The sequence below is a fragment of the Colossoma macropomum genome, unplaced genomic scaffold, assembly GCF_904425465.1.
Source record: "Colossoma macropomum unplaced genomic scaffold, Colossoma_macropomum, whole genome shotgun sequence".
Lineage (NCBI taxonomy): Eukaryota > Metazoa > Chordata > Actinopteri > Characiformes > Serrasalmidae > Colossoma > Colossoma macropomum.
This window is the reverse complement of record NW_023494787.1, coordinates 47,539,610-47,554,406: the sequence shown is the minus strand read 5'-3', so window position 1 is coordinate 47,554,406 and position 14,797 is coordinate 47,539,610. Positions and strand designations below refer to the sequence as shown.

Below are 14,797 nucleotides of genomic sequence, written 5' to 3'. Positions count from 1 at the left end.
TTTCCATTCAACCTTAAATGGTGCCTGAGGCTCCAGAGTGTAACTGCTGCACCATTTAAGGTGGAACAGAAGAATTCAAACAAGAAATCCGGCGAACGAGACTTCAGCTTTGCGACTTTTTAGCGTTTGACACTTTCTTGTTGCAGATTAAACGTATCAGGAAACCAGCTGGAGTGATTATAAATGCAAATAAGTCAGTTCATCTCGTCCTAAATCTTTCTCTTTGTCTTTTCGTTAGCTACTAGCTAGGCGAGATTGGTGTCTGTGTTGCTGTGGTGACCAGCAGTCTGTGCACCAACCTTCAGTGTTAAAGGGTGAATTAGCAGTTCTACATTAACTCCAGCGTTTAAGACCATTTATTATTAAACTGTGTTGAACGACCAGCAGAGCTTTATTTTACTGTAAAGGAGGATTATTTTATTATTACCTAAACATCTAATTCCACTGTGGAGCCACAACAGGACAGTAAAAGAGCTGCATGTTGCCGACCCCTCTTATAAGGAGTGTTTCAGCCTGGATTGCATTTTAAATGAAGCAGAATGTCGCAAAGCCAAATAGAACAGAGCTCATCCAGGTACAGTTTGAAAATGCCATTTACATTGTGTTAAAATGTAGTATCAAGCAATAGACATGCTCCAAAATTACAGAGAAAAAAAAAACCCTATTAACTTCCACTCAAAGTTTCCTTATGAAAATACAAGGTTGTGTTCTGACAGTGATGTCAGTCAAAGGCACAGTAACAAAAACAGGCAGTTTAATTCTAAGGGATAAAAAGGTTGGGAAATGGAGTACCATGACTTTTTTTCATACATAAACCCACACAGACGGCCCTTTGAGAAACTGGCTGCCTTAAAAGTGGTTAAGTAGTTACTTAAACGTCATTGACTTCCTAATAGTAAGTTAACAGAACAATAATCAGTGTTTTGCAATCTTTTAACTTATCATAAAACATGAGTTTTTTTTAACAATGCAGGGTTCAGCTGGGTTCTGCTCAGACAGCTAACTTTGCTAGGTTGCATCTCTGAAGAACACCAAATTCCGGTTTAGCCGGGCAGCAGCAAGGCATACTTTAGCAACACTAATGGGGAAATCCCTGTATTCCCCAGTAATTTTTCACAATTTGTGCACAGTTCAATGGTGAAGTAAACAAAGTCATTCAGGGTGAGTTGATGTGAAATGGTTCATTGTACACTCTTTAGTAAGGTAAATAGTTCTATATATAACACTTAATGAACCCCTGCATTAAATAAAGTGTTCTTTGCATCACGAAAGGGTTCTTCGGATTAATGGAAAATGGGCATAAATGTGCTGAAGACAGTTCTACAAAGAACCTTTTTTAAAATAGTTCTATATAGCACCCAAAAGGGTTCTTCTATTGTTACAAGGTCACCATTACAATAGAAGAACCCCTTTGGGTGCTATATAGAACCATCTACAGCATATTCTCCATCAGTCTGAAGAACCCTTTAATTCCCTTTAATCATGCAAGGTGTTCATGGTTTTATATAGAACCATTTTCTTTACCAAAGAACCCTTTAAGCACCATCTGTTTTAAGTGTGTAGAGAAATTTACCCACTGATTTCTTTACAGTGGTGGTGACAGGAACCAGGGGTCGCCATGACTACAACACAGATATAGCTATTTTATTTACCATCCAAAACCACCAGTGAACCTACACGAGTCTTTTTATATGTAAAGCTGATCAGGGCCCACTGTCATAAAACAACGTCTCAGGCATCAGGCAGTGAATTCATAACCGTTTCATATAATAACTTTCAGTGAGGGAGCCTTTAGAGACATTTAGCTCTTCAGACGTCTGGTTCCCATCACCACCACTGTGAAGAACTGTCTAAGTTTCTCTACAACGGATCATTTCACATCAAACCACCCTGAATGACTGCTTACATCTCAACCATTTAATTATGCAGAAATTTTGAAAAACAGGTGGAATTCCCCTTTAACTGTGTGCATAAATATTAGTTTGTGCAACACACTGACTCGATGAGTGAGCTCCAGCAGTGCTTTCAATGTTTGGAAAATGCCCCGCCTCCCCCAGCTGAAACGGAGGTTTTAATTGGATCTGTCTGAGTTTGATTGTCTGTCTGTTTGTGCTTATAGGTCAGCGGTCTGTGTGGAGAGAGAGGAGACTTTTTTCAAAATAAGCAGACTAAACGCAATCAGTGGTGCTGAAGTCAAGACAGAGACTTTACAGCTTCATAGTGATCAAGTCTGAGACAAGACCGAGACCGTATTAAGAGTTTTTTAGAATTTAAAAATAAAAAGAAGGAAAAAAAAAAATTGTAGTCCATTGTGCATTCTTCCTATTATATATATATATATATATATAATGTCTAATCAAATAATGTTTGATTATAAATAATCACCACCTAAAGTCAACTGAATCAACACCAAACCATGTGCATCCATTTTTAATATTAAATGAAATCAGATGTAATAATAATATCTTGATCTTCCCTCAGGGGATGTCTGAATTTTGAAACCAACATACATCAACAAACTACAGGGCGATTCAAAAAGATTCATCCAATTCAAAGAGCCATATTTTTTCTTACAACCGTGAGGCGCCTAGGAACCAATCAGAATCCAACTGAAAGAGGGGGTCATAGAGTTTCTGACTGTCAGTGGAAGATGGCTCCCTTCAGTCTGAGAGGAGATGAGACCCCTGAGCAGAAAGCGTTCTGCGTTCTCCACTTCAATAAGAGTGAATCAGTCATAACTGTGCAGTGTGATTTTTGTGGGCAGTGAAGCTCCAACAGCTCAGAGCGTTCTTCACTGGTTCCACAACACTGGATGATCTCCGAAATCACACTGAAAGAGCCGTGAGTGCAGCGACACCCGACATGCTCAATCCACTATAAGATGAATTTGACTATGGCGTTGATGTCCGTACAGCTGGAGGAGGTTCATACTGAGACCTTGTACAATTACATAATAAACTTTATGCTCATTTAAACCATTTACAGTTTACTGCACTGTTCTGTAACGATTTACAAGTGAAATAAATCATTTTGACATCGGATAAATCTTTTTGAATCACCCTGTACTAATATACAGTTAAGCCATGATGGAAGGATCAATAAGGCTGCGTTCACATTACCAGACCGAAGTGGCGCAAATACAATTTTTTGCCTCAATGTGACACAGATCAGATTTTTTCGGAGCAGTGTGGACACAAAAATCAGATCTTTTCAAATCAGATCTGAGCCACTTTGGCTACGTTCACATTACAAGCCTCGTTGCTCAAATCCGATCTCACTGACACGATGGTTCACACTCGTTTAGGTAAGGGGACTGAAATCTGTCATTAATGAAAACAAATCGGCGTTCTGAAATGATCCGCATGACCACATCCTAATCAGAAACGTCACACGAATGCATCAGGTGCATCATGAAGAGCAAACAAACTAATCAGCAGAACGAGAATTTGCTGCAAAGATAATTAATTCTAAATATTACTTCTGCATAAGTTTTGAATAAGTTTGTTTTTGATGTTTCTGAATAAGTTTTACAGAAGAACGAATTTCCTCACCTTTGCTTCCAGTTCCAATGGAAAGTGTGACTAAGACAATATTACAATAATAATAAAGAATCTTTCATACTATATATCATTTAATAATCGTTTTATTTTTATATTCTGAAAAAAATCTTAGTCTGGCCTCAGTCTTGACTCGGACACAACTACTAAAAGTCTGGGTCTTGACTACAACACTAGCTTCTAGATCAGATCCACATCTGATTTGTGGCGATGTGACCTTAATGAGAACACTCAGATTTCACTGCACATGCACCATCATTCAGCACTCAGCGCTGACGTGGCAGCAGCGCCGAACCTGAACTTAGTGCCAGTAAACGCTACAAAAGCATCTGAGCAGGTTTCGGCCTCGCCTCGCTGTAATAACGAACAGCTGAGAGCTTTTCAGAGCTAATTATCTTCATGAACACTCGTTCTGCTGGACAGTTGTTGCTTGTGCATGCATGTGGTTCCTTCACGTGATGTTCCTGATTAGGATGTGTGCATGCGGGTCGTATCAGACGCAGGTTCGTTGACACTAACGACAGATTTGAGTTACCAACACAAACGTGGACCGTCATGTTAGAAAGACCAGAACAAAAAATCTGAATTCAGCAATGAGGACTGTAATGTGAACGTGGCCTTAGATCCTCAACCAGCCCAAAAGATTTGATTTGAACATGTGCAACCTTAAAAGAGAAGGTTCTTCAAGGGTTCTTTAGTGAAGTAAATGGTTCTGTTTAGAACCATTGGTGATAGATAGAACCATTTAATGCTTAAATGGTTCTTTGCATGGTGAAATGGTTCTTCAGATTGATGGAGAATGTTCTGTATGTGATTCTACATAGCACCAAAAAGGGCTCTGCTATTGTTATGATGACAAGCTTGTAACAGTAGCAGAACCATTTATAGTTCAATATAGAACCATTTTCAAAAAGGTTCTACATAGAACCATATACAACACATTCTCCATCAATCTGAAGAACCATTTCACCATGCAAAGAACCCTTTAAGCATGGAATGGTTCTATACACGCTCTTAAAGATGGTTCTCCAAGGGTTCTTTAGTAAAGAAAACGGTTCTATATAGAAGCATGAACATGCAAAAAAAAAAAAAACCTTTGCTTGATTAAAGGGTTCCTTGCATCATGAAAGTGTTCTTCAGATTGATGGAGAATGTGCTGTAGATGGTTCTATATAGAACCTTTTTGAAAAGGGTTCTATACAGCACCCAAAAGGGTTCTGCTATGCTTATGATGTCAAGCTTGTAACAACAGAAGAACCATTTGGGTGCTATATAGCATCCTTTCCAAAAAGATCACTCAAGAACCATCTTTGTTAAGAGTGTAGAAGTCATAGTTCTAAGCAGAACAATCTTTACTAAAGAGACCTTGAAGAACCAATTTTTTAAACGTGTAGAGAAAGAACTGTTTTATTCTGTTTGTTTTGTTGCTTTCATTCTTGTAACAGCAGCAGAACCATTTTTGGTGCTATAAGAACCATTTCCAAAAAGGTTCTATGTAGAACCATAATCAACACATGACCCATCAATCTGAAGAACAATTTCACCAAAGGACCCTTTAAGCATGAAATGGTCCTGTATGGAACTCATGGTTTTAAGCAGAACCACTGCCTTTATTAAAGAACCCTTGAAGAACCATCTTTTTTGTGTGTACATGGTTCTTCAAGGGTTCTTTAGTAAAGAAAATGGTTCTATATAGAACCATGAACACCCAAAGAACCCTTTGACAAGGTTCTTCAGATTGATGGAGAATGTGCTGTTGTTTCTATATAGAACCTTTTTGAAAATGGTTCTATATAGCACCCAAAAGGGTTCTTGTATTGTTATGATGTCAAGCATGTAAAAAAAGAAGAACCCTTTTTAAAAAGGTCTATATAGAACCATCTACAGCACATTAATGCAAATTTTCCTTCAATCTGAAGAACGCTTTCATGATGCAAAGAACCCTTTAATCATGCAAAGGGTTCTTTGAGTGTTCATGGTTCTACGTGTGTAGAGAAAGAGCTGTTCCATTCTTTTTGAAGGTTTTGTTGCTATAATGATAGAAAAACAGTTTCCAATCACCTCAGACTAGAACCTAGAACAAGTTCCGAGTCCACCTTATGCCGAGACTGAGACATGGTTAAAGGTTTTAAAGGGTTCTATAATATTTGTACAATGTAAGAATGTTGTGTAGCTAAAACATCAAATCCTTTTTATACATTGAGTCTGTTTACATGCACTCAATAATCCGATCATAATCAGATTTCTGTATTTACCTCAAATGGTCATGTAAACAGCACACTCTGATTTCTTATGTTAGCAGTAAGTTCTAGAAATCTGATTAAGAAATCTGATAAAGAGGCTGTATTTTAGCTCAGTAATCAGATTTCTCAGTGCTGTAAACTCTTACTCTGATTTCTTTCGGAGTTCTCAGTCTGCGCATGTCTGAAAACAGACGGCGGTACGGAAAATAAGCGAGAAGCGTCGCCGCGAGACGCAGCAAAACACTTTTGAAGCGACACTGAAACCGACTACATGCTTGACGAAATAAAGGTTTTGAACGTTCTTCATCTTCTAGACGATGTTTGTTCATATTTTCAGGTAAAGTGGCGCCATGTTTAAAAAAAAGCTGCGGCATGAAGTTCGAGTTTTACGTTACGTTTACGTCACGTCTTTTTCTTTTGGCCAGTTTCAAAGCAGAAATCTGATTACTGTCTGACTCATGTAGACCTGGAGTTTCCCCATTATCTGATTACTCGAGTGCATGTAAACACGTTGATCGGATTACTGACAAAATCTGATTTTCTGCAGTTCTCAGATTATTAAGTGTTCGTAAACGCACTCGGTGTAATCTTGAAAGTAAATCATAAGCCCTAAATACTGAAATTGAACTGGTCTCATCTCATGCCTACCATCACACAGTGTTCAACAATCCCAGTTACGCTTGCTAAGATCTGATCCGAACTGAATCACGGAGAATCAGAACTCAGAGAGAATACAAGCGAGATTTTGTAACTCCGTGACTCATAAATTCTTCATTCTGTCTGCAGAGCTGGGGGGTGTCTGATTATGCGAACAGCACAAGTTTTCACATTCTTTTACAAAATCCACAGCAGAGCGATACGCACAGGGTACATTTTCAGTAAAAGTAGTTAACAACACTGCAGACTTCAGTACACTGCCTCATTAAACACGCCTGATTCAGCTCATCAGCTAATTAGCAAGGCCTTCATGAACTGAATTCAGAGCGCTAGATGAGGGTAAACCGCAATACCAATGGCTCTGGGAGCCCGAGAGGTCGGCAGCTTGACGAGCCTGAATTAAAGCATACTTGAGCCCACTGTAGTTTACGGTGGACACAGCTGTTGTCTGTTTAGAGCTAGTGGTAATGCAGCAGTTCACCATCTCACCAGGAGGCAGCAAACATTATATTAAAAACAAAAAAACAGTTTGAACACCTTAAAAGGCCCATTTCATGTAAAACTGACTTCTCTGAAATGAAAGTCTGAAGTCTGAGTATGTAAATTTCAAAAATGTACTGTTCACTTCCCAGTCTAAACAGCCCACGAATGGAAACCGAGCTGCAGAAACAGCCTTTCAAGTTGTGATGTCACCAAAACAACTAATTTACATATATCCACCTATCCAGCCTACAGCAGTTTAGCTCTGCCTCTTGACACTGAAGTTCTAAGAAGAGTTTCAGACTGTGCTGCTTTTTAATCGAAGAGTAAAATCAGGGCAGTCAATCAGAACAGAGCTCAATTACCTATATCAGTCTTTCAGGCACAGTAAGAAAAACTCAAGCTCAAACAGCCTAGAGATAAAGAGAAGTACGAAAATGGTCATGTTAAAAATAAATTACGACTGTTTTGCTACACAAACTCACACAGATGCTATGAGTGGACCTAAAATAAAATACAAGATAACGTAGGATATGGGCACTTTAAAAAAACTGTATGCAAAAATTTTGTTACTTTATTAACCGTCTGAATCAGAAGTTGCTTGGACAGTAATCAGTGCATTACGTTCTGTTATTATTTGAAGCTGTATAGAATCAATAAATTAAAAAAAATATATATGAAATGTGACCAATTGTGAACATCAAACCTCAGAAATGTTATAAAAATAAAATTCAAGAAAAAAGTTGAATATGGGCTGTTTGCTTCATCTGGGGCTGTCTTACAGAAACTTCTCAACTCTGAAATCTTATCTGTTTAGTCACCATGACAACTTCAGTATGGACTGAATTCAGGACAGAAGCTGTTACAGAACAACATTTCAAAATTCATAATCTCATCATTAACTCCAGATAAGAAAACAGTATTACAGAAACATCCTAACTAGACTAAACCTCCTAAATACTGTCCTAACTTTAAGATAAACCCCAGAGGGTCTTAACTTCTGTTTAACCATCTGTTTCTATTGTTTTATGCACTGATAGGCAGCTCAGTTCACTATAACTGACATAATGATGTCACATTTATCTACACCGAAAACGGTGCTTTGACTTTGACTGTTTTTTTACTAATAGTGTTGTAAAAACCCCAGACGCTGCAGACTCGATCTCCACCGTCCCTCTGATTACCTTTGTCTGTTGATGTTGATGATACAATACTACAGTGATGGTGGTGAATAATGAGGAGACGGAGCTGAACATGTGTCTGTTTATTAGGAGGAATAATGTTAGCGTGCTTGGCTAAAGCATTTGGGAAACTGAAACTGAAACTGTGGGACTGGCGATGCTCTGATAAACAGCAGGGGGCGCTCTCACAATGTTCTTAACCTTAGGTTCATTGCACTTTAGTTTCGTTTGACCATTTTTACATCAGTAACGGTAGCTAATGTTATCGGTCTGGCTAACTAACTTGATTGTTTTGATTATGTGTTTAGATTTCAGCTGTGCGCGTATGGTCGGTTGCTAGGTAACAGACATGACAGTTGATTGTCAACTTTAATCGAGTGAGTTGAGATTTCCTAACTTGAGATAAGATGCCGTAAGATAAGATTCTTAAATCAAGGTAAGATTTGCTTCTCTAATACGAATTAGTGAAAAATCGTATCTTGACCTGTCAGATCTTAAGTTCAGACAAAAAGACAGGAAGTTTCTGTAATACGGCTCCTGGTTCTTGGAGAAACTTTCAAATGTCTTTACATTATATGGAGGGTCTTGTTTGCAGTTCTTTAAAGAACCATCCATTGTAGCTTCGCTCCAAAGAAGGCTTTTTTACTGTTTAGACAGCAAATACTTAAAATATTCATGTTTGTGTAAAAAGAAACATAAGTCCAGACGTTTTACAGATGTTGAATGAATGTCGTCACGTCCAGAAGGTGTTGAGAAAGCTCCACTCATTAGTTTGCTATGAGGGGTGATGCAAATGATGTGTCAGCGCGTTTGAAGGCAGTTAAAATAAACGAATAGCACATTTTGACCTTCGCTCCCGTCCATGTTCCTTCACGGTCCAGTGTGTTGGGGGTGCAGGGGTCTGACATCACCTCCACTGTCGAGTCCCACTGGGTCTGCCCATCTGCCCATCTGTTTTGTGGGTTAGTGTGCTGGAATGACGTGCACTGATGGGAACCATCCCACGCAGGACCCTCAAACAACTTCTCTGGGCAAAACTTGGACTAATGAGCAGAATAAAGGTTAATAGCACTTAATTGTGAAGGTTACCTGTGTTAATTAGACATTAATTTGAGAATAAACCTCACAAACAGCCTAGAACAGAATGGAATTACATATCAGCGCTCTTGTCTGCCTGCTTTACTTATTTACGTATTCATTTTTCACAGGGGAACGTAATCAAACATGTTATTTTAGCTACTTTTACGACGTGATTCATGAGCTTGGGTCATAAAACTCTGGCCACATTTAAAAATACACTGAAAAGCATATAAAGCGCTTAAAGTAGAAACAGTAACAGCAGTATGAGGAGGATTTTACACAGTGCTGGCCTTGCTCGTGGAGCTCCCCCCTCCGCTCTTTACACAGCCTTCCTGTCTCCACTCAATGCTCCCTTTGACTGCGGCGCAGTGACGGAATCCCCCGGTCTGTTTCCTGTTGTGTATGGCCGTTGCCCGGCGACTGTGGCCGCCTTCCAAGAGGGAGGGGCTTCTGGGCCAGCGTGAGCTCCCTCGGGCCAGAGCGAGCAAACAGTGGGCCTCGGCGCGCAGCTCCACCATGGGGCACAGACACAACAGTGACTAAGAGCTCAGCGACTGAGCAACAGTTATACACAAACATTACTGGTCTAAGTTTGGCAGGGGCTATTTTAAAAGAAAGTTACAGACCGCCCAGAAGTACTCACACAACAGGACCGCATTGAACAAAACTAGGTAATTAGAATGAGCAAGCAACTTTGGTGAAGTAAACAGTCAAACAAAGTCTTTGGAGATTGTAAGGGATCAAAATGAATTGATTTAGTCTATCTTTAAAGGTCAATTCAACAATTTCATTCCCACAAATTCTATATAATTAAATGGTTAAGATGTAAACAAGTCATTCAGAGTGGTTTGGTGTGAAATGCTTCTTTTAAAAGAAATTTAATGAGTCAGAATTGTTCACAGTGGTGGTGATGGGAACCAGACGTCTGAAGAGCTTAAGGCCTCTAAAAGCTCCCTCACAGAAAGTTATCACACAGAAACATTAAGACTGAGACACTGAGATTTTCAAAACATTTTGGCCTGAAACATATTTTTTCAAACTCATTCATGGTGTCCACAAAGAAAATTTACTTATTCAGATTTTCCACTATTTTCCCATCATCAATGTTACATATACCAGTGTAGATTTACTGGTGGTTTTGGATAGTAAATAAAATGTCTATATCTGTGTTGTAAAGACACTGTAAAGACATCAGAGTACATACAATAAACCATTTCACACCAAACCACTCTAATCACAGATTTTTAACACAATGCTGGACTGCCTTTTAAATATATGACAAACAGTAAAGCAATACCTAACAGGCTATTAAAAAAAAAAAACTGCATTACTTTCAATTACTGACTGCTTATTAAATGATTAGGCTTGACAATTGTAAAGCAAGAAAATTAAGAATATTAAAGCAACATAATAAGGCACACGGCAGGAGCAGAAATAATCCTTTTAAATGGTCAACAGTTGATATGTAAGTACTCAAGATTGTCTCTTGGGGTCATAATTACTTAAGAAGTTAATAAACTGTTGAAAGCTGCACTACGTCAGATGTGGGGATTTGGAGACCTCTCTGGTGGAAATGTGTAATTGCACACAATGTGTGGAAGAACATTTTTAGCGTGGGTTGTGCTTCAGACCCCTTTCCCAAGTGGATAAATCTGATGAATGAAAGAGAATTCAAAGAGAATTCGGTCAAAACTTGCCTGAGGATGTGAATTATCTACTATTGTCATCAAATCTTAATATACAAATACATAAGAGGTGGTGTGAAAAACTCCCATCCTGACACCTCTGACTTTCAAATGACTATTTGAGGCTTCAGGGCGACTCGCAGCAGCACACGCTCAACATGTTTTAGGCTGTTTTTATTCTCCTGGCTAAATGATACTTTCAAATTTAACACACAATTCTTAGTTCAGTTTTAAACAGTGAAGGTCTGTAAACAGTTACATTATGAGAGCATTTTTAAATATCGCTTTTTAAAACAGGCAGCTTTACAGAAACTCCGGGCCTGAGACCCAGTGAGCATCTTCAAGAGTGACAGTAGTAAGAAAATCTCCTAAGAGCAAGAGGATGAAGCTTTGAGAGGAACCAAGACTCAAAAGAGGAACTCATCCTCCTCTGGTCGACAATGGAGACAAAACAATAACACAACAAGAGCAAAATGAAGAGAGGATAAGGTTTTACAATTAATACAGTAATAAATACAGAGAAAAAAAAAACAGCCTATTATTGGACAGTATTTGATTAACCAATGATAACTGATGACCACTGTTAGAGGCCTATCAGAGTAGCAATGAGAAACAGATCTATGAGAATCAGTCACTGTTACCAGTGAAAACCAGTGACTGTTGCGCATCACAGTGAATTACTTCCAAGAACGTCAGTGATCTGATCTGCAGTTATCTGATTTTTCAAATAGTCGTGTAAACAGCACATTCCGATTTCTTAGATCGGAGCAAGTTCTAGAAATCTGATTAAGAAATTTGATAAAGAGGCTGTATTTTAGCTCAGTAATCAGATTTCTCAGTGCATGTAAACTCTTACTCTGATTTCTTTCGGATTTCTCAGTCTGCGCATGTGCAAAACAAACCGTGACACCCGAAATATGCAAGCGGCGTTTAACATAGCGCCCGCGAGACGCAACAAAACGCTTTTGGAGTGAAACTGAAACCGACTACATGCTTGACGGAATTAATTTTTTAATGGATTTTAATGGATTTAAATATTCTTCATGTTCTAGATGATGTATGTTCATATTTTCAGGTAAAACTTTGAGTTTTACGTTACGTTTACGTCACGTCTTCTTCTGTGAGTTTACTGGCTGGCTGCAAAGCAGAAATCCAATTACTGTCTGACTCATGTAGACCCGGAGTTTCCCCCATTATCTGATTACTCAAGTGCATGTAAACGTGTTGATCGGATTACTGACAAAGTCTGATTTTCTGCACTTATCGGATTATTCAGTGCATGGGCCCAAAGTTTCATTACACACAACTACAACCTAAGAGAAGCTCCATTAGTTTGCACTGAAGTCCCTGCAGTTAATGAAGAACAGCTTCTCTGGTGATGTCAGTGATCATATTTCTGATATTCGGCCACATCACTTGGTTTGCTAATGAAGCGCATGATGAAAACAGTACAGTTAAATCAGTAAAGAAAGAAAGAAACTGTGCTTTTATTTCTAATGCATGGCGAAATCATCAGTGAACATGGACCCAACTTCCGTAGCTCCGCAGACGACACATAATTATTTGCATCTGCTGCACCACAGCCGCACTCACCACCAGCAGTCTTTCAATGATTACCAACTGGACAGACAGCAACTTCCCAAAATTAAATGCAAATGAGTTTGGAATTATCACTGTAGGCTAAAATTCAAATGTGGACGGTGTAGTTCTGATAGCAAAGCCTGTGAAAGCGCTAAAGGCTAAAGCTCCACTCATAATTGTGCATCTAAAAATGCGGTGCTTTCTGTTTTATGGAATGAATTATGGAATAAAAATGCTGTTTACTCGAGCACCTTAACGTTTCTCCTATCACTCCACACTGTTTAAGCCCCTGAATGCTGTAATGACAGAGTTTCAGGAAAACCAGCCGTGCATGTTTATCTTGTGATCAGCTAATGACAGATGATGGGTAAAGGCTTAGGCACTTTTGCCTGCAGTGATCCTCCTTTTATGTTGCTAAATTTAGCTCATAGGAATTCAGCGCCACGTTTACGGTGACTAGGCCGCATAACTCCTGTATGCAGTCCTGCTGTCGAGTCAGACAGCCTGAAGATGACTGGGACCATTATCAGCTATAAAACATCACCTAATTGACTCCTACCTTCCAACCAAACCAAGTGGTACCACATAAGAATGTGGACACACTGTTGTGTATGGGGTCAAATATTGAAGCCATACCTTTATCCCTTACAATATAACCCCTACACACCGATCAGGCATAACATTATGACCACCTCCTTGTTTCTATGCTCATTGTCCATTTTATCAGCTCCACTTATTATATAGGTGCACTTTGTAGTTCTACAGTTACAGACTGTAGTCCATCTGTTTCTCTGCATACTTTGTTAGCCCCCTTTTACCCTGTTCTTCAGTGGTCAGGACCCCCATGGACCCTCACAGGGCAGGTGGTGGATCATTCTCAGCACTGCGGTCACACTGACGTGGTGGTGGTGTGTTAGTGTGTGTTGTGCTGGTCTGAGTGGATCAGACACAGCAGTGCTGCTGGAGTTTTTAAACACTGTGTCCACTCACTGTCCACTCTATTAGACACTCCTACCTTGTCAGTCCACCTTGTAGATGTAAAGTCAGAGACGACAGCTCATCTTCTAGTCATCTTCTAGTCATCCTCTAGTCCTTCATCAGTGGTCACAGGACGCTGCCCACAGGACGATGTTGGCTGGATATTTTTGGTTGGTGGACTATTCTCAGTCCAGCAGTGACACTGAGTATGCAGAGAAACAGATGGACTACAGTCTGTAACTGTAGAACTACAAAGTGCACCTATATAGTAAGTGGAGCTGATAAAATGGACAATGAGCGCAGAAACAAGGAGGTGGTCATAATGTTATGCCTGATCGGTGTATGTACAGGTGTATGCAAACATTTGGACACCCTATATTATATTTTATTATCATTATTATTTATTATTATTATTTTTTTAAGTGAAAAGTGCTGCAGTCTATATGCTTTGGGGTTGGGTGGCAGCCAGTGGCACAGAAAACACTGCACAGGTAATTGGAAGAATGGATGGCACTACACTGTGAAACACGGCTCAGCAATTCAACCACACTTCATGTGGTAACAAATAAATTAACTAGTTTTATTTAAACTAAATAAATACTTTGAATGATCATTTCAATCAAAGTCATTTTGTGAGTTGAATAAAAACTAGTTCAATTGGTTTTTACTACATGAAGTAATTTCTTTAGGTTGATCTGACGATCCATTCTTCACAGTGTAAATATCAAGGGTTCAAGGGGATCAAGTGGGGCAAATTTGACAGTCAGTCAAGAAACTAAAGCTGAAAAGAGGCTTCTATAACAGGACAATGATCCAAAACATACTTCAAAATCCACAATGAACTACAACAAGAAACACAAGCTGAAGCCTTTGGAATGGCCCTCATAGTAAACCTGTGTGAAGATCTTAAACATGCTGCGCATGCAAGACGACCCAAAAGTATTGCAGAACTGGAAGCATTTTGCAAGGAAGAGTGGGTGAAAATGCTGTAACAAGAACAGAGACTCCCACACTCTTTAAAAAGATGGTTCTTCATTGTTCGTTAGTAAGACATTGGTCCTATATAGAACTATGAACACGCAAAGAACCATTTGCATGCTTAAAGCGTTCTTTAGATGGTGAAATGGTTCTTCAGATTAATGGCGGATGTGTAGGTTCTATATAGCACCAAAAAGGGTTCTGCTATTGTTATGATGTTGAGCTTGCAACCATGGAAGAAACCGTTTTGGTGCTATATAGAACTATTTTCAAAAAAAGTTCTATATAGAACCATATACGACATATTCTTCATCAATCTGAAGAACCATTCACCACTCAAAGAACCCTTTAAGAATATGAATGGTTCTTTGAGTGTT

General features: G+C 39.1%; 1 protein-coding gene across 1 annotated transcript in view; it reads right to left on the bottom strand.

The window, feature by feature from the left end:
• nfatc1 (nuclear factor of activated T cells 1) overlaps positions 1-9,531 on the bottom strand; it is a 108,707-nt gene extending 99,176 nt beyond the window's left edge. The window contains exons 1-2 of the mRNA XM_036567614.1: positions 9,478-9,531; positions 8,967-9,155 (exon numbers count right to left, since the gene is read on the bottom strand). Of these exons, the coding sequence (XP_036423507.1) occupies positions 8,967-8,982 (16 nt within the window). The 5' untranslated portion in view covers positions 8,983-9,155; positions 9,478-9,531. The remainder of the gene's footprint in view (positions 1-8,966; positions 9,156-9,477) is intronic.
• Positions 9,532-14,797: the final 5,266 nt, after the last annotated feature.